The 25,735-nt window shown below is 40.8% G+C and overlaps 1 protein-coding gene across 3 annotated transcripts in view; it reads right to left on the bottom strand.

Moving 5' to 3' along the window:
* The window catches only part of ITPR2 (inositol 1,4,5-trisphosphate receptor type 2), a 265,480-nt gene that overhangs the window by 33,196 nt on the left and 206,549 nt on the right, over positions 1–25,735 (bottom strand). For all 3 annotated transcript variants that reach the window (XM_075855774.1, XM_075855775.1, XM_075855776.1), the window contains 8 exons: positions 24,900–25,100; positions 24,467–24,577; positions 24,285–24,380; positions 24,081–24,200; positions 16,941–17,048; positions 15,541–15,733; positions 12,570–12,695; positions 17–192 (listed from right to left, as the gene is read on the bottom strand). In XM_075855774.1, the coding sequence (XP_075711889.1) occupies positions 17–192; positions 12,570–12,695; positions 15,541–15,733; positions 16,941–17,048; positions 24,081–24,200; positions 24,285–24,380; positions 24,467–24,577; positions 24,900–25,100 (1,131 nt within the window). The remainder of the gene's footprint in view (positions 1–16; positions 193–12,569; positions 12,696–15,540; positions 15,734–16,940; positions 17,049–24,080; positions 24,201–24,284; positions 24,381–24,466; positions 24,578–24,899; positions 25,101–25,735) is intronic.

Raw genomic sequence — 25,735 nt, 5'->3', positions numbered from 1 at the left:
TCAAAGTCCTCCTTACATTGGCTGCTCCCAGTAATATGAGAGTAGGTCCGAGGCCCAGGGTGTAAATGGAGCGGAGCATGACGGACACCAGGAACGGCCGAATGCCAAATGGTTTAGGAAGGATAAATAACATGGCGGTGCAGATGGCCACAGCGATCCACAGCAGGATGGAGATCCACGGAGGAAGAGTTCCTGCAGAGATAGAAAGATCACGTCAGCTGCTACATGTATGTGTGATGCAGGAGAGCGAGAGTGTGGGCACTGCCATGTGTGCCAAGTATATGTCCAGCATTTTATATAAATATATATATACCACATAGTAAGTGGAGTCACTGTGTACATACATTACATTACTTATCCTGTACTGATCCTGAGTTACATCCTGTATTATACTCCAGAGCTGCACTCACTATTCTGCTGGTGGAGTCACTGTGTACATACATTACATTACTTATCCTGTACTGATCCTGAGTTACATCCTGTATTATACTCCAGAGCTGCACTCACTATTCTGCTGGTGGAGTCACTGTGTACATACATTACTTATCCTGTACTGATCCTGAGTTACATCCTGTATTATACTCCAGAGCTGCAGTCACTATTCTGCTGGTGGAGTCACTGTGTACATACATTACTGATCCTGAGTTACATCCTGTATTATACTCCAGAGCTGCACTCACTATTCTGCTGGTGGAGTCACTGTGTACATACATTACATTACTTATCCTGTAATGATCCTGAGTTACATCCTGTATTATACTCCAGAGCTGCACTCACTATTCTGCTGGTGGAGTCACTGTGTACATACATTACTGATCCTGAGTTACATCCTGTATTATACTCCAGAGCTGCACTCACTATTCTGCTGGTGGAGTCACTGTGTACATACATTACATTACTTATCCTGTACTGACCCTGAGTTACATCCTGTATTATACTCCAGAGCTGCACTCACTATTCTGCTGGTGGAGTCACTGTGTACATACATTACATTACTTATCCTGTACTGATCCTTAGTTACAACCTGTATTATACTCCAGAGCTGCACTCACTATTCTGCTGGTGGAGTCACTGTGTACATACATTACATTACTTATCCTGTACTGATCCTGAGTTACATCCTGTATTATACTCCAGAGCTGCACTCACTATTCTGCTGGTGGGGTCACTGTGTACATACATTACATTACTTATCCTGTACTGATCCTGAGTTACATCCTGTATTATACTCCAGAGCTGCACTCACTATTCTGCTGGTGGAGTCACTGTGTACATATATTACATTACTTATCCTGTACTGATCCTGAGTTACATCCTGTATTATACTCCAGAGCTGCACTCACTATTCTGCTGGTTGTAATTGGAGACAGTCAGTAAGCTTATTATTAGTCACCCCCCTAACAGCTTAGCTGAGCTGAGCTGAGCTCCTATGATGAAGGGGGAAAGTTAGGCCATGTGCAGATGTGGTGAAATTGCCATGGATTCCGCACTGAAAACCGTGGCAATGGACAGTACAATATACGTGGATGAGGTTTTCTAATAGGATGGCATGTAATCCAGCCTGTGCCCCCCAGAAACACAATACAGTCGGCAGATCCCCACTTTCAATGGGCAGCTTTCTATGTATTCTACCACGACCTATATTACAACCTCCATTGAGTCGCCAATTAACCTTCCCCGCTCGTTACATCCTGTGAGGTCGGCGCAGTATTTTTAGCGTAAACCTCCACTCTGTGCGAACGACTCGCTAATGGAAACGTAACGGAGAAATATTTATACTGTTAACGATATAAAACAGAGAAACCCCAGACGGAGAAAGAGAAAAGTTTTAATCACATCATTACCGGGGAGATAAAACAAGGGGGATTGAGCGAGCGGCGAGAGCGGGGACCTCAGCGCCAGCGATCACTCGTCTGTCACCGCGGCTTTATTGAGTCTAAGGTTCTATAAGTAAAAGTAGCGTAATAACTATATATAGCATTTAAAGGGACAATCATCTCCCAGCCGCGATGTCAGGCAGACATCAGACGTGACAAAGTGCGCGGCTCCGGCGCCTCGTCCTGCCCGCGACTGTGACCTGTCAATCTCGCTTCCTTCAAGACTCTTATGAGGCGGCATCTGATCAATTTTCCCGTCGGCAAAAATACTTCAACCGCCTTCCGGCTTCATATTCACCACCTCATTAAAGGGGAAAATAAAAAACGGGGAGAAAACCTTGTTCTGCTCTGTAGATATTCTTGGTAAACATAAGCGGTAGGACTATAACCCTCAACGTGTCACACCACAAAAAAACGGCTTAAAGGGCACATTCCGCTTAAAATCAAAAACGCCACAGGAAATGTAAGTCCTGGTCTCTTCCTCTTCTGATCAGCAATTTCATAGTATTATCCAATTCTGGTAAAGCTGGGTGGTAACCAACATGGCCGCCATTACCGCATATGACCGAACAGTGGGAGCGGTAATGGTGGACGTGTTCGAAAGGAAGAAAATGGACAGAAGGAGGAACCGCTCTATTTTGTTAATATGACAGAAATGTACATATTGTGCTTGCTCTGGGGTTGCCATGGTAGTATCAACAGACTGCTGAACTTCCTGTCATGTGAGAAGTCACATGACAGGAAATCCCTGCAAAGAAGTCTGTGTTACCAAGGTAACCCCAGAGCAAGCACAATATGTACATTCCCGCAGCGGGAAGGAGATTAGGCGAAAAACAAGATGTACATATGAAACCCATTGGGGAAAATATATTAAGACTGACACGTAAAACGCCATTCTTAGACTAATGCGCGTCGGCGGAAAATGTGCCTAATATATTGAGATGCACACGCCTTAATATATTTGGCGCATCTTAGGTTGTCCAAAGAAATCCCAATCTACGCCCGCTATAGGTTTCCGCCATAACTTAAGCTGGTTTACGGCATAAAATGTGATAAATCTGCCGTTTCAGCATAGGCCCCGCCCCTTTTGACTAAGTCCTGCCCCTTTGCCCGCCACTTTCAGAAAGTGTTGAGAAATGTAAAAAGATGCTAATTTTAGCGCAGCTTTAGCGTGCGTTAAAATCTGTGACTTTCTCACACGAGAAATCTGGCGGTAATCTTCCGATATAGTCGCCCCATTGGGTTACATTTTTTTTTTTTTAAAGAAAAGTACAAAACCCCTTTTAGGCCCCATGCGCACGACCGTAAAATCATAATTACGGGTCCATTCGTTTCTATGGCCGACGGACACCTTCCCGTATATTTACGAGGTGTCCGTGCCGCAGAAAATTTACGAAAATAAAACAGGAGATGTCCTATTTTTTTATTTCACGGACCGTGCTCCTATACTTTATAATGGGAGCACGGCTCGTAAATACGGACACGGTCGTGTGCATGGGGCCTTACTCTGTTCACATTTGTGTTGGAGGCTCACGTTACAGCCACTTTGCGCAAATTCAGTAAAATTTGTTAGCAACTCTTCCTGATGAAAACCACATCAGGGCACCACAGATCCGGCCGTATGTCGTGGCGTCCGTAATAAATAAACCATTTCTTTCCTTTTAGGTCCAATGCCTTAAAAATATAAATCAACTTTGCAAATAGTCTTGATCCAAAATCTCCTTTCGTTTTGTGTGCACAGCTCCAATGCAGACCCATACGTCTCCATGGTTACAAGCAAACGCTGTGTAGTCTGATCACGCAGTCATGTATTACTCCGCTCCCTCTTCTTAAAACCATACAGACAAGGGAAGGAGGGGGCAGATGGAAGACGGTAACACATGACCGCAGGATCAGACTACACCGTGTTTGTTTGTAGTCTGTAACCAAGGAGACACATAGGTCGGTACAGGAGCTGTATACACAAAATGGTAGATTTTTAATCAGGACTATTTGCAAAGTTTCATCATTTTTTTATTTTTAGATGAACTAAAGTGATACATATGCAAAAGTATTCACACCCATTACCATTCACTATTAATGACGTGATCCAGAAACAAAGATCAGACTACGGGGAAAAAAAACTAAAAACAGAAAAAAGAGAATGAACGCAGTGTGGGTGTATATAAGGAACAGGGAAGTTACTTCACAATAAACAATTTCACCAAATTACTGCCCCCCTCCCCCAACAGCTCACACATATAATCAGAATATCGAAACTGGTGTCATGAGACAATGTATTTCCCTCCAGCAGAGAGATAAGAAACCAATTGTGTCATATTCAGTATTCCTTTCATGCTCAGTACCACTTCTCCTGTCCTGTATACTGGGTGTAATTCTCAGTATCTGTATTATTCTGTATATATATATACACTGCACAGTACCACTTCTCCTGTCCTGTATACTGGGTGTAATTCTCAGTATCTGTATTATTCTGTATATATATATACACTGCACAGTACCACTTCTCCTGTCCTGTATACTGGGTGTAATTCTCAGTATCTGTATTATTCTGTATATATATATACACTGCACAGTACCACTCCTCCTGTCCTGTATACTGGGTGTATTTCTCAGTATCTGTATTATTCTGTATATATGGACACTGCACAGTACCACTTCTCCTGTCCTGTATACTGGGTGTAATTCTCAGTATCTGTATTATTCTGTATATACACTGCACAGTACCACTTCTCCTGTCCTGTATACTGGGTGTAATTCTCAGTATCTGTATTATTCTGTATATATATACACTGCACAGTACCACTTCTCCTGTCCTGTATATTGGGTGTAATTCTCACTATCTGTATTATTCTGTATATATGGACATTGCACAGTACCACTTCTCCTGTCCTGTATACTGGGTGTAATTCTCAGTATCTGTATTATTCTGTATATATATACACTGCACAGTACCACTTCTCCTGTCCTGTATATTGGGTGTAATTCTCACTATCTGTATTATTCTGTATATATGGACACTGCACAGCACCACTTCTCCTGTCCTGTATACTGGGTGTAATTCTCAGTATCTGTATTATTCTGTGTATATATGGACACTGCACAGTACTACTTCTCCTGTCCTGTATACTGGGTGTAATTCTCAGTATCTGTATTGTTCTGTATATATATACACTGCACAGTACCACTTCTCCTGTCCTGTATACTGGGTGTAATTCTCAGTATCTGTATTATTCTATATATATATATGGACACTGCACAGTACTATGTCTCCTGTCCTGTATACTGGGTGTAATTCTCAGTATCTTTATTATTCTGTATATATGGACACTGCAGAGTACTACTTCTCCTGTCCTGTATACTGGGTGTAATTCTCAGTATCTGTATTATTCTGTATATATGGACACTGCACAGTACTACTTCTCCTGTCCTGTACACTGGGTGTAATTCTCTGTATTATTCTGTATATATGGACACTGCACAGTACCACTTCTCCTGTCCTGTATACTGGGGGTAATTCTCAGTATCTGTATTATTCTGTATATATTTACAGTGCACAGTACCACTTCTCTTGTCCTGTATACTGGGTGTAATTCTCAGTATCTGTATTATTCTGTATATATATACACTGCACAGTACCACTTCTCCTGTCCTGTATACTGGGTGTAATTCTCAGTATCTGTATTATTCTGTATATATGTACAGTGCACAGTACCACTTCTCCTGTCCTGTATATTGGGTGTAATTCTCAGTATCTGTATTATTCTGTATATATATATATACACTGCACAGTACCACTTCTCCTGTCCTGTATACTGGGTGTAATTCTCAGTATCTGTATTATTCTGTATATAGGACACTGCACAGTATCACTTCTCCTGTCCTGTATACTGGGTGTAATTCTCAGTATCTGTATTATTCTGTATATATGTACAGTGCACAGTACCACTTCTCCTGTCCTGTATACTGGGTGTAATTCTCAGTATCTGTATTATTCTGTATATATAGACACTGCACAGTACCACTTCTCCTGTCCTGTATACTGGGTGTAATTCTCAGTATCTGTATTATTCTGTATATATGGACACTACACAGTACCACTTCTCCTGTTCTGTATACTGGGGGTAATTATCAGTATCTGTATTATTCTGTATGTATGGACACTGCACAGTACCACTTCTCCTGTCCTGTATACTGGGTGTAATTCTCAGTATCTGTATTATTCTGTATATATGGACACTGCACAGTACCACTTCTCCTGTCCTGTATACTGGGTGTAATTCTCAGTATCTGTATTATTCTGTATATATGGACACTGCACAGTACTACTTCTCCTGTCCTGTACACTGGGTGTAATTCTCTGTATTATTCTGTATATATGGACAGTGCACAGTACCACTTCTCCTGTCCTGTATACTGGGGGTAATTCTCAGTATCTGTATTATTCTGTATATATGTACAGTGCACAGTACCACTTCTCCTGTCCTGTATACTGGGTGTAATTCTCAGTATCTGTATTATTCTGTATATAGGACACTGCACAGTATCACTTCTCCTGTCCTGTATACTGGGTGTAATTCTCAGTATCTGTATTATTCTGTATATATGGACACTGCACAGTACCACTTCTCCTGTCCTGTATACTGGGTGTAATTCTCAGTATCTGTATTATTCTGTATATATAGACACTGCACAGTACCACTTCTCCTGTCCTGTATACTGGGTGTAATTCTCAGTATCTGTATTATTCTGTATATATGGACACTACACAGTACCACTTCTCCTGTCCTGTATACTGGGGGTAATTATCAGTATCTGTATTATTCTGTATATATGGACACTGCACAGTACCACATCTCCTGTCCTGTATACTGGGTGTAATTCTCAGTATCTGTATTATTCTGTATATATGGACACTGCACAGTATTACTTCTCCTGTCCTGTATACTGGGTGTAATTCTCAGTATCTGTATTATTCTGTGTATATATATACACTGCGCAGTACCACTTCTCCTGTCCTGTATACTGGGTGTAATTCTCAGTATCTGTATATTGACACTGCACAGTACTACTTCTCTATATCTATCAGACAGGTGTGAGTCCCATTACCACAGTGGTTTGCATCGAGTAGCGTGGCGGCTGCAATCACCGATACACGAGGCGGCAGCCGCTGACCTTACACACAAGATTAATATTTATGAAGACCTCCAAATAAGACAAAGTGAGCTTGTCCTGTGCGGCCCCAGAGGCAGAGGAGGGCTCGGCGGGCTGCTCAGACACGTGGGCCACAGGCAGAGGAAGGGCACATGCTGCCACACATATTAGGGGGCTGATCACATGAATTACTGCAGTCTGAGATGATTAGGGGTTAATGATGTGTAGATTTAGAGATTACAGGAGTTATAAGGGGTTAAGTGTTTGCGGCGTGTGTCCTAGTGTAGTAAAAACGCACTTTCAGTCTTTATATAAAAGTACGTTACAAAATCTATTCTTTTTACTGATTGTCATTCCCATAATGCCTCACAATGGATCACAGATTTCATATCTTATAAACCCTGAGAGGAGATTCCGCCTATGCCCATTATCACCCTATGCAAAGTAATGTAGTGTGTATGGGGGGGGGGGGGGGTAATGACAACCACTCTGAGCATATTTTTGACCCACAATACCAGTTGTCATTGTTTTGGACGAATCTCAGTAGTTGCTACACTTGCAATATAAATACTGCCCCCTATGTACAAGAATATAACTACTATACTACTGCCCCTATATACAAGAATATAACTACTATAATACTGCCCCTATATACAAGAATATAACTACTATAATACTGCCCCCTATATACAAGAATATAACTACTATAATACTGCTCCTATATACAAGAATATAACTACTATAATACTGCCCCTATATACAATATAACTACTATAATACTGCCCCCTATATACAAGAATATAACTACTATAATACTGCCCCTATATACAAGAATATAACTACTATAATACTGCTCCTATATACAAGAATATAACTACTATAATACTGCCCCTATATACAATATAACTACTATAATACTGCCCCCTATATACAAGAATATAACTACTATAATACTGCTCCCTATATACAAGAATATAACTACTATAATACTGCCCCCTATATATAAGAATATAACTACTATAATACTGCTCCTATATACAAGAATATAACTACTATAATACTGCTCCTATATACAAGAATATATCTACTATAATACTGCCCCTATATACAAGAATATAACTACTATAATACTGCCCCTATATACAAGAATATAACTACTATAATACTGCCCCCTATATACAAGAATATAACTACTATAATACTGCCCTCTATATACAAGAATATAACTACTATAATACTGCCCCTATATACAAGAATATAACTACTATAATACTGCCCCCTATATACAAGAATATAACTACTATAATACTGCCCCTATATACAAGAATATAACTACTATAATACTGCCCCCTATATACAAGAATATAACTACTATAATACTGCCCCCTATATACAAGAATATAACTACTATAATACTGCCCCTATATACAAGAATATAACTACTATAATACTGCTCCTATATACAGGAATATAACTACTATAATACTGCTCCTATATACAAGAATGTAACTACTATAATACTGCCCCTATATACAAGAATATAACTACTATAATACTGCCCCTATATACAAGAATATAACTACTATAATACTGCCCCTATATACAAGAATATAACTACTATAATACTGCTCCTATATACAAGAATATAACTACTATAATACTGCCCCCTATATACAAGAATATAACTACTATAATACTGCTCCTATATACAAGAATATAACTACTATAATACTGCTCCTATATATAAGAATTTAACTACTATAATACTGCCCCCTATATACAAGAATATAACTACTATAATAATGCTCCTATATACAAGAATATAACTACTATAATACTGCCTCTATATACAAGAATATAACTACTATAATACTGCTCCCTATATACAAGAATATAACTACTATAATACTGCTCCCTATATACAAGAATATAACTACTATAATACTGCTCCCTATATACAAGAATATAACGACTATAATACTGCCCCTATATACAAGAATATAACTACTATAATACTGCCCCCTATATACAAGAATATAACTACTATAATACTGCCCCATATATACAAGAATATAACTACTATAATACTGCTCCTATATACAAGAATATAACTACTATAATACTGCCCCCTATATACAAGAATATAACTACTATAATACTGCTCCTATATACAAGAATATAACTACTATAATACTGCCCCTATATACAAGAATATAACTACTATAATACTGCCCCTATATACAAGAATATAACTACTATAATACTGCCCCTATGTACAAGAATATAACTACTATAATACTGCCCCCTATATACAGGAATATAACTACTATAATACTGCTCCCTATATACAAGAATATAACTACTATAATACTGAACCCTATATAAAAGAATATAACTACTATAATACTGCCCCTATATACAAGAATATAACTACTATAATAATGCTCCCTATATACAAGAATATAACTACTATAATACTGCCCCTATATACAGGAATAGAACTACTATAATACTGCCCCCTATGTACAGAATAGAACTACTATAATACTGCTCCCTATATACAAGAATATAACTACTATAATACTGCCCCTATATACAAGAATATAACTACTATAATACTGCTCCTATATACAAGAATATAACTACTATAATACTGCTCCCTATATACAAGAATATAACTACTATAATACTACCCCTATATACAAGAATATAACTACTATAATACTGCTCCTATATACAAGAATATAACTACTATAATACTGCCCCTATATACAAGAATATAACTACTATAATACTGCCCTATATACAATAATATAACTACTATAATACTGCCACCTATATACAAGAATATAACTACTATAATACTGCACCTATATACAAGAATATAACTACTATAATACTGCTCCTATATACAAGAATATAACTACTATAATAGTGCCCCTATATACAAGAATATAACTACTATAATACTGCCCTATATACAAGAATATAACTACTATAATACTGCCCCTATATACAAGAATATAACTATTATAATACTGCCCTATATACAAGAATATAACCACTATAATACTGCACCTATATACAAGAATATAACTACTATAATACTGCCCCCTATATACAAGAATATAACCACTATAATACTGCACCTATATACAAGAATATAACTACTATAATACTGCACCTATATACAAGAATATAACTACTATAATACTGCCCCTATATACAAGAATATAACTACTATAATACTGCCCCCTATATACAAGAATATAACTACTATAATACTGCTCCCTATATACAAGAATATAACTACTATAATACTGCCCCTATATACAAGAATATAGCTACTATAATACTGCCCCTATATACAAGAATATAACTACTATAATACTGCACCTATATACAAGAATATAACTACTATAATACTGCCCCTATACACAAGAATATAACTACTATAATACTGCCCCTATATACAAGAATATAACTACTATAATACTGCTCCTATATACAAGAATATAACTACTATAATACTGCCCCTATATACAAGAATATAACTACTATAATACTGCTCCTATATACAAGAATATAACTACTATAATACAGCCCCTATATACAAGAATATAACGACTATAATACTGCCCCTATATACAAGAATATAACTACTATAATACTGCACCTATATACAAGAATATAACTACTATAATACTGCCCCTATATACAAGAATATAACTACTATAATACTGCCCCTATATACAAGAATATAACAACTATAATACTGCCTCCTATATACAAGAATATAACTACTATAATACTGCCCCCTATATACAGGAATATAACTACTATAATACAGCCCCTATATACAAGAATATAACTACTATAATACTGCCCCTATATACAAGAATATAACTACTATAATACTGCTCCTATATACAAGAATATAACTACTATAATACTGCCCCTATATACAAGAATATAGCTACTATAATACTGCCCCTATATACAAGAATATAACTACTATAATACTGCACCTATATACAAGAATATAACTACTATAATACTGCCCCTATATACAAGAATATAACTACTATAATACTACTCCTATATACAAGAATATAACAACTATAATACTGCCCCTATATACAAGAATATAACTACTATAATACTGCCCCCTATATACAAGAATATAACTACTATAATACTGCTCCCTATATACAAGAATATAACTACTATAATACTGCCCCTATATACAAGAATATAGCTACTATAATACTGCCCCTATATACAAGAATATAACTACTATAATACTGCACCTATATACAAGAATATAACTACTATAATACTGCCCCTATACACAAGAATATAACTACTATAATACTGCCCCTATATACAAGAATATAACTACTATAATACTGCTCCTATATACAAGAATATAACTACTATAATACTGCCCCCTATATGCAAGAATATAACTACTATAATACTGCTCCTATATACAAGAATATAACTACTATAATACTGCCCTCTATATACAAGAATATAACTACTATAATACTGCTCCTATATACAAGAATATAACTACTATAATACAGCCCCTATATACAAGAATATAACGACTATAATACTGCCCCTATATACAAGAATATAACTACTATAATACTGCACCTATATACAAGAATATAACTACTATAATACTGCCCCTATATACAAGAATATAACTACTATAATACTGCCCCTATATACAAGAATATAACAACTATAATACTGCCTCCTATATACAAGAATATAACTACTATAATACTGCCCCCTATATACAAGAATATAACTACTATAATACTGCCCCTATATACAAGAATATAACTACTATAATACTGCCCCTATATACAAGAATATAACTACTATAATACTGCCCCCTATATACAGGAATATAACTACTATAATACAGCCCCTATATACAAGAATATAACTACTATAATACTGCCCCTATATACAAGAATATAACTACTATAATACTGCTCCTATATACAAGAATATAACTACTATAATACTGCCCCTATATACAAGAATATAGCTACTATAATACTGCCCCTATATACAAGAGTATAACTACTATAATACTGCACCTATATACAAGAATATAACTACTATAATACTGCCCCTATATACAAGAATATAACTACTATAATACTGCCCCTATATACAAGAATATAACTACTATAATACTGCTCCTATATACAAGAATATAACTACTATAATACTGCCCCCTATATACAAGAATATATCTACTATAATACTGCTCCTATATACAAGAATATAACTACTATAATACTGCTCCCTATATACAAGAATATAACTACTATAATACTGCCCCCTACATCTTGTATGACCCTCTCCATAATGGATCTGTATAGTAGCTGCTGCTGGATTATTTTACATGTGAGGTTCAGGCTGTTGGTGGATTATTTTAGGATCTCGGAGGACAGAACGTCCTCAGACTCTCCACGCTCACGGACCAGAATCTCCATTCACAACTCTACTTGCCTTCATCTCCGTCGTCCCCAAACGGATAAAACAGCGCCACCGCCAGGTTGATGAACACTGCCAGGTTGAAGGAGATGCTGCCCCAGAGTGAGATGTGGCGGGAGAACCAGAACAGAGCCAGGTTACCTGTAGAGAGAAGGAGACAATGTCAGCAGGGAGGACGGTCACTCGGAAGGTGCGGGTCACTGACCATATGCCCATTTTTCATGTAATATGAGGATATGCTCTCCGTTATGTCTGCAGCCGTGACCTCCCGCTACTCTACAGACCTCTCAAGCTCCTCCTGCTCAGAAGAGATAAGGGGCTGCCAGGTACCTCTTGTGCCTCTGATTTTCTATTGTGTCTGTTAACCATCCTCCCTGAGATCAAACATGGCTCATCCAGTCACACACCTCCAATGTCCAACAGCCACCAGTTTATAGAATAGTGGTGGATCCCACCAAACATGGTGTAGAGTGGCGGGGGTACCATATAGTGCTCATGAGATCCGGCCTGTTCCCAAAAAGAAAGGGGACGCAGCTTTTGGTGGAGTTCCCAAACCACTTTCCAGGTTTTTGTTTTTTTTTTGCACGGAGCTGTGTAGCATATATGTTTTGTTACTTGGAAACAGTCAACAAGCAGGCTGATGACAGATCTTAGGTTTATTGCTATTATAATTATGCCTTGCAGTCCTAGGGGTAATAAGCCAATCAGACCAACGATCCTATACAGAAGGACAGCATTATACCCTTCAAGTACTAAATAGATATACAGAATAAGAATGACAGATCAGTCTACAGCAACTTGTTGACAGTTTCCAGGGTAGCCCAAATAGTATGATCAATATACCTAATACCTACATTGTGTATGCTGGGCTGGGTGTTTTGAAGTATTAATAAGCCAATCAAACCGACAGTCCAATCACAACAGGACACCATTATGCCCTCAATGCAATAAATAGATATCCAAAATAAATCACAGATCTATCAACAGGAACTTGTTGTCAGTTTATAAATAGTGTAACTAACTTATAAACACCGAATATCTACATTCTGTACTCATGTTTAGCTGAGCCGGCCGCAGAGTACATTAAGTACTAAATAGAGGCACCCAATAAGAATCAAAGATCTGTCAAAAGCAACTCTCTGACAGTTTCTTAATGGTCCAAATTGTCAATTGTGAATTCATGTAAAGTTGAGCCAAACTGCAGGAGGTATTAAGATGTTAATGAGTCAACTACATCCTTTAAAGATGCCATTAACGTTTTAAACAGTAAGATTCCTGGATCAGTCAAGAGCAATTTGCTGACAGTTTCCAGGTAGCAACCGGAGACATTTTCTTTGCTGCTTAAGAGTGCAAACAATGGAGGAAATAGGGTTGCACCTAGCCGCCATGTTTCCGGAGACTTTCCCATGATAGCAGTAATGGCTGAACCCCAAAAAATATGGGAGAGGGGGCGGGTTTGAGTCATCAAGTCTTGTCATGTGACCTAAACCTCTATATAATAACATCTATGACCAGTATGTGTCCTGTTTACTGATCTCACTGCTGCTGGTTTTGAGCTTTTCTTTTCTGTAGAGGAGAAATGTTGGATTTTCTGGCGGCTGAACACCTGCACTCACTAATTCAGTCATCCGCAGGCTTGTCAGGGACGAGCTTAATGACAAATCTGCCGCTGATCTCCGGGTAATAAGCGGTTGGTGTGCAAACACAAAGTCCCGTTTAAATATAAACGTATCATTTCGGAAGCGGAGACCTGAGCGGGGAACGGCCGCACCACGCGACTGTGCCGAGACGTCTGGAGACCTCCGGCTGCTAGACACTCGCTACTGTAACGATCGCTCCCCGTACTGACTACGACAGGTTGTATCCAAGGAAGCTGAGATACGTGGAGCTGTTTGTTAGGTCGCTACATTGTAGAACCGCTCCGCCTGCCTGTGACACGTAGGGGGCACTGCGGTCTACTTTCCCTGGCTATAGACGTTAACGATCCAACTGATGATTTGCAGCGTATGGCCCTTTAACAACCAGAAATGATCATTTAGATAGCTGGAACTAAATCCTGGATTATCAGACTTTCCGGATTATCAAATGCCGGATTAAAAGAAATGTCACTTTATATATGTTTTATGCACGTGCAGTAAAAGTGCGCCGTTCCTGCATCTGATAGTCCGACATTGGCCCCACGGCTTCTTCCGATTGTCCAGAAAAGCCGTCAGTTGTGGATGCCGGATTAACGGAAGTTACTATGGATCTGCACATCAATTAGTTTCTGTCCGGAAATCATTCAGGGTTAATAATGAGACTTGGAGAGAATATATAGACCTTTTTTTTTCCTGGTTAACAAGGTTTTAATTATTTAGGTCGGGACTCGGGTGTGTGTCGGCTCCGATGCAGGGGAGGGGGGACACGGTGTACGTCCACGCAGCTCTCGGCCTCTTGCGGTGAAGTGCGGCACGTTTATGAACAGGATGCCAGAGAGATCTGATTAACTAATCAAATATTAAAAGGTACAATGTGTACGGAGCGGCGGCCGAGCCTTCCAAGACGTGGACGCGGAATACCAAGTATAAATTACGGAAACTGCTTCCATCTGCGCCGCCGCCCCTCCGGAGGGAGACAACATGGCGGTTACTGATGAGATTTACAGCCCAATTTATGCCCCTTTAATAATTAACGCGCAATAAAGCAGATTAGTGCATTCTGGGAAATTAGGGAGGAGCCTAATTGGCTTTTAAAGGGACAGTCCACAATTTAAATGCACTGTTGACAGCGCCGAAATGTAACCAGGGGGGAAGGGGTTAACACACGCACTCACTCACACAACCCGTGGCTCTCTAGCTATTCCGAACTACAACTCCCAGCATGGTCTGAGGTCATTTACGTTCTAAGCAGCCCCTATAGCGTTGATTTCCAACCTGCAGCTCCTTAGCTGTTGAAAAACTACAACTCCCAGCATGCTCGGGTTGGTGACCAGGATTGTCATACTCACTCCTGATCTTCTTCTGCCACTTCATTTCGTTGTACAGATCTTCCGTCTGCTGGAAGAAGTCGTTGACCTTGCTGCCCTGCTCGTCCCTCTCCGTGGTGTTAAACACTCGCCACATGGACTCCCGGGTCAGATATTCACAGATGTTGGGTACGGGGAACACGATCTGCTCCATGGTACGATCATGGCGGACGATCTGAAAAGAAAACGGGAGCTTTTAGCATATGAGCAAAAGATACAGTTACAATAAAACCTGCTCCACCTGCGCTGCAAGAAAGAACCATCTGAACTGGCCATCGACTAATGGATCGCATGCCAACATTGACACCTGCAAATGTCTTAAGGCCAAGCAACAACAGATAATGCAGTAAAATTCCTTTAATGCGGCATCTGATAATCCAGAAATTCTGATAATCCGGCACTTTCCAAAACAGAACTGCAAGATAATCTAGAAGAAGAAGCGTTTTGTGTTGGGCTCTCACATAACGAGAACATTTTACATACTTTTTCTTTCACCGTCCAATTATCTGGAATATCTGATAATCCGGCACCCATACGTTCCAATTAATACATTAATGAATTTTACTGTATAATTAGAGATCTGGGTCTCATTTGTTATGTTGGAGTCGTATTTCCCAACACAGAAAACCATGGCGGCAGAAACATGACATCCGTGACACAATGTGAAAAAACATGAAAAATTGCCCCAAATATGGGGTCAAATGTCACATCAGTGAAAAATTACACCAAGTCAGGGGCCACATAAGACATCAGGGAAAAAAAATTAAAAATTACCCCAAATATGGGGCCAAATGTTACAAAAGAGAGAAAAAAAGAATCTTAATATGGGGCAAAATATAAAATCAGTGAAACAATGTGAAAAATTAACCAAATATGGGTGCAAATATGACATCAGTGAAAAACCGGGAAAAATATGACATCAGTGAAAAACCGGGAAAAATATGACATCAGTGAAAAACCGGGAAAATTACCCCAAATATGGTGCTAAATATGACATCAGTAACAAAATTACCACAAATAGGAGGCCAGATTTGAGATCAGTCAAAAAATGTGAAAAATTACCCCAGATATGGGGCCAAATATGACCTCAATAAAAATAAAAAAAAAACATGAAAAATGATCCTTAAATATGATATTAGTGGAAAGAAAGCATGAAAAAATATCCCAAAACTAACCCTTCTGGAAAACCGCATGTAGCGCGTTTTCAGGTTGCATTATTTCCACCATTGAAGACAATAGGCGAAAAAATATTGCAGGGAGATCTGTAAGTGTGTAGGGAATGATTGCCCGCTGTGAATGGAAACTCGTTGCTCTGCTCAGTTACATGTAACATCTGGATGCTGCTGTGGGAATTTCTATGTAGAATATCTCAGACCCATTACCTCGATCTGAGCCGTGTGTTTGGCGTAGTATTTCAAAGCTTCATCACCCCCATCAGGGTCATTACCCGGCTTCAATATTTGCTGCAGGGTCTTGTAGTGGCGCGCCAGCTGAAAAACCAAAAAATATCCTCGTCATTGAAATGGCCTCGTAGTAACACAGGAACAAACCCTCCCCCATGGCAAACACGTAGTGTTTATTACAATGAAAAGGTCTACAACTTTCTAACATACCTTGTGTGTTAATTCCTCACCATTTTCAAGACCTCTGCCTACTGTCAGTAAATAAAAATCAGCTCAGATCACGCCTAAATGGCACAGCTGCGGGGTTCATTGGAAGAGAGTGAAGGAGAGAGCTCTGATACACAGTAATGAGCCCTGAGGCTGTGTCGGGACAGGATTTAATGCACTGACAGCAAGCAGAGGTCTTGAAAAGCGAAGCATTAACTCACAAGGTTTATTAGAAAAGTGCAGAACATTTTATTATACAAGGATTAAGCTTTATTTACATAAGACTGGACCGACAACTTTACACTCGAGTTTATCTTTAAGACTAGCTGGAGCTCCCTTGCCAAAACTACTACACCCATCAGTTGTACCGGTCTTTACAGCAAAGTTTTTACTAGATGGTTTGGGCATGTAGGAATATACCACATGACTGGGGACAGGATACAATTCTAGCTGCCTGTAGACACCACTAGGGGGAGCTTATGAGCTTAGTAAATTTACCATTGACTTGATATGTATGCAGTGAGCTCCCTCTAGTGGTGGCTGCAGGAAGCCAACATTTTATCATTGTCATATTTGGTGACTTGATTATAAATGGGCCGCAGACCTTCTCGTCTCACCCAGTGTATTGCACAACCGTCACTGGCTGCCATCATACAAGGTCTGAGCAGCCCCCACCACCTCACACCTCCATGACCCCTCCAGGCTTACGTACGCCTCCTGTGGTCTCCACATTAAGCAAGTGAGAAGAAGTGCAGATCAGCGTGGCGGAAGGTCCCTGACCTCAGAACTGTACAAACACAAGCAAGGCCAAACGCAGAATTTATAAGGGGACAGGGTCGAAATTTATTGGTGCCTATGGCGGGGATGCCAATGTGCCCCCCATGTTACATGGTGGTTTAGGGGTTAATACATCATTTCTCTGGTGGTCTGGGGTAGTGAAGGAGTTAGAAATGACCGCTTAATATTTCTGGTGGTTTAGGATGGTGAAAGGGTTAATAGGTCTGAAAATCTGTGCAGATTAATGTCACACAGCCATAAACTAAGATAATAATATTCTTTCTGCCTGCAGCCACCACTAGGGGGAGCTCTCTATATGCAGATTTATACAGGTCCCGTTGAATTTAATACTAACTGTATAAATGTATACGTTAGGAGCTCCCCCTAGTGGTGGCTGCAGGCAGAAAGAATTTTATAACGTGGCTGCTTCTCCCACCGGCCATATTAGTTCTCATGGGGCTAACTTCTGTCACCCAGTCACCCATAGGCTCCTCCCCCTCCCTTTCGTATTAGTTAGTATTTGATATTAATAATAAAGTGGCTGTTTGTTATATATGGTTAAGGAGCAACTGTCAGAATACGGATAGTTGCCCTTGGAAACAGACAGCGGTTCAGCTCCAGTCATGTCAGATTTGTGCCCTAAATAGCTGAGCTCTAACAGTGTAGCCGTAATCTGAGCTCCCACAATGCACTGCTGTCATCATGTAACAGAAAACCCGAACTATACATTTAGCTTGAGACGCAAACGGAGAAGAAAACTTCATGTAACTGAAAGTCACTACAAAAAGAAAAAAATATATATATAAATAAAGATATGGCCACCAATCAGCTGCTTTGACTGTGTCCAGGATATATCTTAGTTACAGGGGCCATTTTAGCAGCTATGGAGCCATCAATTAGTCACAGGGTCACCCGGGCTCCATGGAAATGCATAGTCCCTGCTTTCTCCTCCCTCCTTCCCCTCTCTCTGTAGCTGCTCCTGTAAGATTTTACACTGAATTCAATGCCAAGGGAGTAAAAAGCTGGAAAATGTAATAAGACAACATTAAGTTTTTACTCCAGTAGCACGAGAGACAACTCCTCTTAAAGGGGTAATCCAGGATTTAAAAAAACAAAAAACATGGCTGCTATTTTCTAAAAACATTGCCACACCTGGGTTATGACTGGTATTGCAGATCAGCTCCATTAAAATAAATCAGGGCTGAGCTGCAATACCACAAACAACCTGCGGACAGATGTGGCGCTGTTTTTAGAAGAAAGCAGCCATGTTTTTCTAACCCTGTACAATTCCAGAGATCTGCTTTAATGGATTCCTATTAGTTATAAAAACATTACATTTTTTCAATGCTCGTGAAGCATGCACAGCGCCCCCTGTAGGCTGGTTCTTCATGTTCTGTGCCAGCTCACGCGCTTTTATCTCATCCTCAGGGTTACAAATTATAAAGGTATTTTCAGAAACCTCAGTGTTATTCAAGGTAAGGCACAACAGGGAACAGTCTAATCAGGTCTACGGGGACCCCGCAGCTTCCAGCTCGCCGTCTGCACGGCAGAACTTTCAATTAGCTGTGCGGACGCTGTTCCTGCTAGAGAACGTCTGACACATGACATCAAAATATGTGTACAGCATCGCAGACAGTTGTGTATGAGGAGCGGCGGCACTGGGCATACAGATGGGCACAAAGGATAAGTGGCGGGCAGCTTAATTTAACGGTATGGTGCGACTATGGAACCGTCAAGATGGCAGCACATTAATAAAACACGAAAATTTCATGTCTTGCCCTTTAAGACAGATAGAAGAGGCGGGGCTAAAGTACAAAAAGGAGGGGCTTGAAGGTTTTGGTCTATGTCCATATTCCAATAAGACAAGTCAGATGTCTAACTTTTGGTTTGTAGCAAATGTTATCCAATTAAAAGGAGCAGTTACCTTTATGTGGGTGACCAACAATGGAGTGGACACTAGATTTATAAAGGCGACCATATTTGTTGTCACCCAGCTGCCTCGGATAAAATTACTATTAGAACTAAATACTAGAACTTGAGGGCAATAAAACAACTTCTTGAGGGCGACTCAGTGACTCCGAATTTTTTTTTCCTTTAAGGCAGGACTATCCCTTTAAATAAATATATTTGCTTCTCTGCACAACTATGAAAACATCATTTACCAGTGTGACGGACATCAGCAACTCCTTTTATAACGCTACCGTACTATTATAAGCCGGCAACATTGGGGTTAGTGGCCCTTTAAAAACAATTGCAACAATTTGTCAGAAAGAGACGTTACAAGTGCAGCAGAGTTGAGTTTGTCGTTTAACGGTTGATTTTGAGTTCATATAACACAGTTGATTTCAGTGCAGCCCTGTGTAGTATGATGGCATATAATGCCTAATGACCCTCTCGGCTCTGCTACATCGGTCTAGTGTGATAAATATCGGCTTTTTATCACTAGGTGGGTGTTTTTTTGTTTTTCTTTAGAGAATATTGTGCTGAGAGCAGAGACAATGGGACGGCGCAGCGCTCAATGTCGTGATTTTGGAAGTTAATGAAGACATCACGTGAGACTGGATCCAGCGATGTGACGGTCTGCAGGGTGTCATGGTGGTCAGCGGAGGAGGCGACGCTCTGCAAGTGTCTCAGCGCACGAGCTGCCTCACACCTCCCGATCCTGCAGCGGTTTAATTAGGCGCTGTCATTTCGATTCCAGACTGTGAGTCACAGTGTACTAGACGGTCTGCGAGACGCGCGCACTTCTATGGCGAGATGCAGAACTGTCACATGAAACCAACAACAACAATTCAGTCGTCTCCGTGTGTTATAAATAGGCAGCGGCGCTCACCGGCGCAATTGTTAAGAAAAGACTGCGGGGAGAGCGGCGGTTTATAAAAGCTGCTGCGGAGGAAGTAATTCTACTCCATCTGTAAAAGAATAAAAACTTTCTTCTCTAAGTTCCGAACACTCATGTCAGCGCGTATAGTGACCCATCACCCAGCTTTCCACAGACCCTGAGTGGCATAGACATCAGCAAACTTTAACATAACTTTTTCTTTTGTTAAGTGTCAGTCCTCACTGCCATTCTGACATTCTATTCATGGATCAGTAAGTTCAGGATAAATGGCAATGAAGTTCTGTCCCACATAGAGAGAGTTACAATTATATTTACACACGGATGTCATTGGAATTTCCATTAAAAACCCAATCAAGTTGTTACCCAGCTTTCCTCAGTCCCAGAATGGCATCTATTTATGTATTGATTTGCAGATTTTTATTCCCCCAGTTCTTAGTTTCCCAACGCCCTGCCTGGGGGGTAACGGTCCGTCCTCGCTGTAATTCTGACAGTCCGTTCATGAACCAGGAAGCTCAGGATGAACAGCGCAAAAAGTATGTCCCAGATAGAGAACGTTATGATTGTATATTCATACATGGATGCTATGATTTATTACCCAGCTTTCCACAGACCCTGAAAGGCATCCTAAATCCTTTAACCTGGCATTCACAGATGATGGATTATGAAATTTTCTGGATTATCAGAAGTATCACTTCTTTATTTATTTAACGGCGTCTCCTGTCAGATCTTGATTATCAGACTTTCCGGACTATCGGATGTCCGGAATTTTACTGTACTAATTCCTCGGCAGTAGTTCAGAAACTCATTTTGCTCCTCATCAGTGTAATATGCAGAGTATGTGATTTATGCCGGATTACTGGATGCCGGATTAAAGGAATTTTTCACAATTTTTGTAAAAAAATGTTCATGTTTATTATTCTGATTCATCGAAATACAGAGATTATAAAGGATGACGGCTCCTATTGTGATATATTACGTTGGCAGGTATGGGAGCCGTATACCGGGAGCTGTATACCCGGAGCCGTATACCGGGAGCCGTATACCGGGAGCCGTATACCGGGAGCCGTATACCGGGAGCCGTATACCGGGAGCCGTATACCCGGAGCCGTATACCGGGAGCCGTATACCTGGAGCCGTATACCTGGAGCCGTATACCGGGAGCCGTATACCCGGAGCCGTATACCGGGAGCCGTATAACGGGAGCTGTATACCTGGAGCTGTATACCGGGAGCCGTATACCGGGAGCTGTATACCGGGAGCTGTATAACGGGAGCTGTATACCGGGAGCTGTATACCGGGAGCTGTATAACGGGAGCTGTATACCGGGAGCCGTATACCCGGAGCCGTATACCGGGAGCTGTATACCGGGAGCTGTATACCGGGAGCTGTATAACGGGAGCTGTATACCGGGAGCTGTATAACGGGTGCTGTATACCTGGAGCTGTATACCTGGAGCTGTATACCGGGAGCTGTATAACGGGAGCTGTATAACGGGAGCTGTATACCTGGAGCTGTATAACGGGAGCTGTATACCTGGAGCCGTATACCTGGAGCCGTATACCGGGAGCTGTATAACGGGAGCTGTATAACGGGAGCTGTATACCTGGAGCTGTATAACGGGAGCTGTATACCGGGAGCTGTATACCGGGAGCTGTATACCGGGAGCTGTATACCGGGAGCCGTATACCGGGAGCCGTATACCGGGAGCTGTATACCGGGAGCTGTATACCGGGAGCTGTATACCGGGAGCTGTATACCCTGAGCTGTATTCCGAGGACCTGATTAATCGCTTGCCGAGACCCCTGTGACATATTTATGTCTCTCTACCCACAGAGGGTCAGGCATTTACAAGAACGTCTGCTCGCTTCTGGTAAAGCAATTCTCAGGTCGGGCATGGGAAGAGGTTGTCATAGTGAAAAGCCGGATCCCCCCCCCCCTCTGGAGACGAAATGAAAGTCTGACCCAAAAATACTCCGTCTGCACCGTACATGAAAATAGAATAAAAAAAGGACATGAAACCGGATCCAGGAGGTGAGGCGGCAGCGACGAGCACGCGGAAAAAGGGGAACAACGTTCAGAATGGTGGACATTGCAAATATGGGAAGTGGCGGGCACGCAGCGCTGGCGTGGGTCAGGCATGCTGGGTGACATTCTCCAGTCACCATCTGTAGGAATGCAGCGGAGATTATTTTCATACAGAGAGAATTAAATCAATTTGTAAACTTGGTCACAAAGTAACAGCGCTCCCAGTGGCCAAGAAGAAACACTGTCTGTAGTAGTCCCAAAGTAACTGCGCCCCTAGTTTCCAAGAGGTAACACTGTCTGTAGTAGTCACAATGTAACAGCGCCCCCAGTGGCCAAGATTTAACACTGTGGCCAAGAAGTAACACTGTCTGTAGTAGTCACAAAGTAACGGTGCCCCTAGTCATTACAAAGTAACGGTGCCCCTAGTCATTACAAAGTAACAGTATGTAGTGGTCAAGAAGGAACAGCCCCCCTAGTGGCCAAGAAGTAACACTGTCTGTAGAGGTCACAAAGTAAAAGCTCCGCTAGTGACCACAATGAAACACTAACTATGGTGGTAATTAAGTAACAGTGCCTCTAGTGTCCATGAAGTGACACTGTCTATAGAGGTCACAAAATAACAGCGCCCCTAGTGGCCATGAAGTAACACTGTCTGTAGTGGTCACAAAGTAACTTGCCAAAATAATACTGTGTAGGACCAAATGATAATGCAGCAGGAACTGCCAAGTGCCACTCACGAGGGGGTTCTAGATGAGTTCCAAGCAGTTCATTAACGCTCCAATTTAAAGGGGTTCTATGTTTTGGACAATACCTACTTATTAGAAGGGTCCCCTGAAAATAGGCTGATCGCAAAGTGTCCCTCTGCTGGGACCCCTAGCGATCAGCTGTGGGGAAATCTGGCAGTAAACGGTTAGTTTCTCTGCAGCGCTACCACAGGAGAAATTAGGCATTACACAGTGTCCATTCATATCAATGTGTTGTCAGTGTAGTGCAGGGCAGGAGAGGACAGCTCCTCCAAAACAAAAGACCCTCTTTGTGAATGCTTTCTACTCTAGCCAAGAAATGAGGATCCAGAACCGGGGACCCCTCAATTAGTTTAGAAGTCCCTAACAGGGTGTATGAAGATGTATTTTCTAAACTAGACAACCCCTTTAAGGGCCACCTCCAAAGTTATCTTCTGACATGTCATAATGAGCATATACTGTGAACAGCTCCAGCATTTCTATAATCTCATCCTTGATAAATGAGTAGCTCATAGGCAGTCCTACCTGGTGAGCCAGGATGTAAATGTTATGACCCACGGCTCTAGGGGTCACCTGATCATCCGGCCCGTGTTCATCATGGTCGCTCTCAAGGCTCTGGCTATAAGCCCCCTTTATTACATCCACCTGGGAACACAAGTAGATTATAGCATTTAATGGGAGATATCTCCAGAACTGAGTAATCACGGGTACATTGACGACGTTTCTTACCAATTCTCCAGGTCTCATGTTGAACAGGATCCTCTCCGCGTTCTCACTATCATGACGACTTTCCATGATGGCTAGAAGCAGTTTGGACGCGTTGTTCTGTAAAAGAGGGAAAACAATCACATTTCTTAAAGGGTATTCCCATCTCAGACATTTATGGCCTATCCACAGTATACGAGCAGCACCTTTAACTGAAGCACGAGGTCCATGCGGTATTTGCCGAGTGGGTTGATGTCATTCAGAATTAGGGCGATAATTATGTCTATTCCATTGGACTCATGAGTTGCAATGCATGACTGTAAAACAAAAGGTACATTTTAATCTTTGTGTTTCATTTGTACACCAGTCGCTTCCAGAGCAGCATTCAGAATTCTGCTTTTTCTGGTGGTTCTCAGTTTGCAGGACTTCACACTTCTAGCTGCTGGATCGGTGTCTGTAGAGAGCATGCTCGGAGTCCGAATGAATTAAAGTGGAATCTTAATTACCTTCTAATAGTGTAGAATTATTATTTTTTTACAGTGCTGGATTATAGGATAGTTTTGAAATCTTTCTTCACTACTGACGTGGTAAGTAGTGATCGTTATGCATAAAGGATTAGGACGTTCTCCATCAGATTACCTGATTCTCATGGCACGGACCCTGGCAATATTCGGTCAAGCTCTCCAGAGTCTGTTTCACCAAAACCACGTTCCTCTCATTAATATAGAGTCCCAGGAGGCCCAGGCCACCCGTTGTGCTCCCGCAAATACAGTCCAAGAACTGTAGGGTTTCACACACCAAGTTATAGTTGGTTTTGTTGTTCTGGTTCCTCAAAAAGTTCTAGAAAAGCAAAAAAGTCGGGACATGGCGTTAACGGGGCCGAGGGAAACTCATCATCAATTACTCATAAGGCTCCTCATCGTTCCCCTGAATCAACTTATTTTTTTAAAATGACTAATTAAAACTCTTTTCTGAAACGTATTATCAATTATAGTAAGAGGATGTAGTGAGCATGCTCTGTGACGTGCATAGGTCATTGTGCAGGGAGGAGCTGCTCCCATCACCAATTGTAATTGGTGTAATCCTGTATTATCTGCCTCCAACCTATGACCAGGGGGACAGCCATGCCTTTATAGTAAGTACCTGGAAATAAGAAATAACCTATTGACTTTTATGGAGGACTGTAGTGAGCATGCTCTGTGACATGTGCATAGTTCATTGTGCAGGGAGGAGGGAGAAGGAGCTGCTCCCATTACCTATTGCAATTGGTGTAATCCTGTATTATCTGCCTCCAACCTATGACCATGGGGGCGGTCATGCTAGTAAGACATTTATGGAAGACCGTAGTGAGCATGCTCTGTGACATGTGCATAGTTCATTGAGTAGGGAGAAGGAGCTGCTCCCATTACCTATTGCAATTGGTATAATCCTGTATTATCTGCCTCCAACCTATGACCATGGGGGCGGCCATGCTA

This window comes from Rhinoderma darwinii, chromosome 3 (genome assembly GCF_050947455.1).
Source record: "Rhinoderma darwinii isolate aRhiDar2 chromosome 3, aRhiDar2.hap1, whole genome shotgun sequence".
In the NCBI taxonomy this organism is placed as follows: domain Eukaryota; kingdom Metazoa; phylum Chordata; class Amphibia; order Anura; family Rhinodermatidae; genus Rhinoderma; species Rhinoderma darwinii.
Note: the sequence above shows the minus strand (reverse complement) of the source record. Positions and strands in the feature narration are given on the sequence as shown.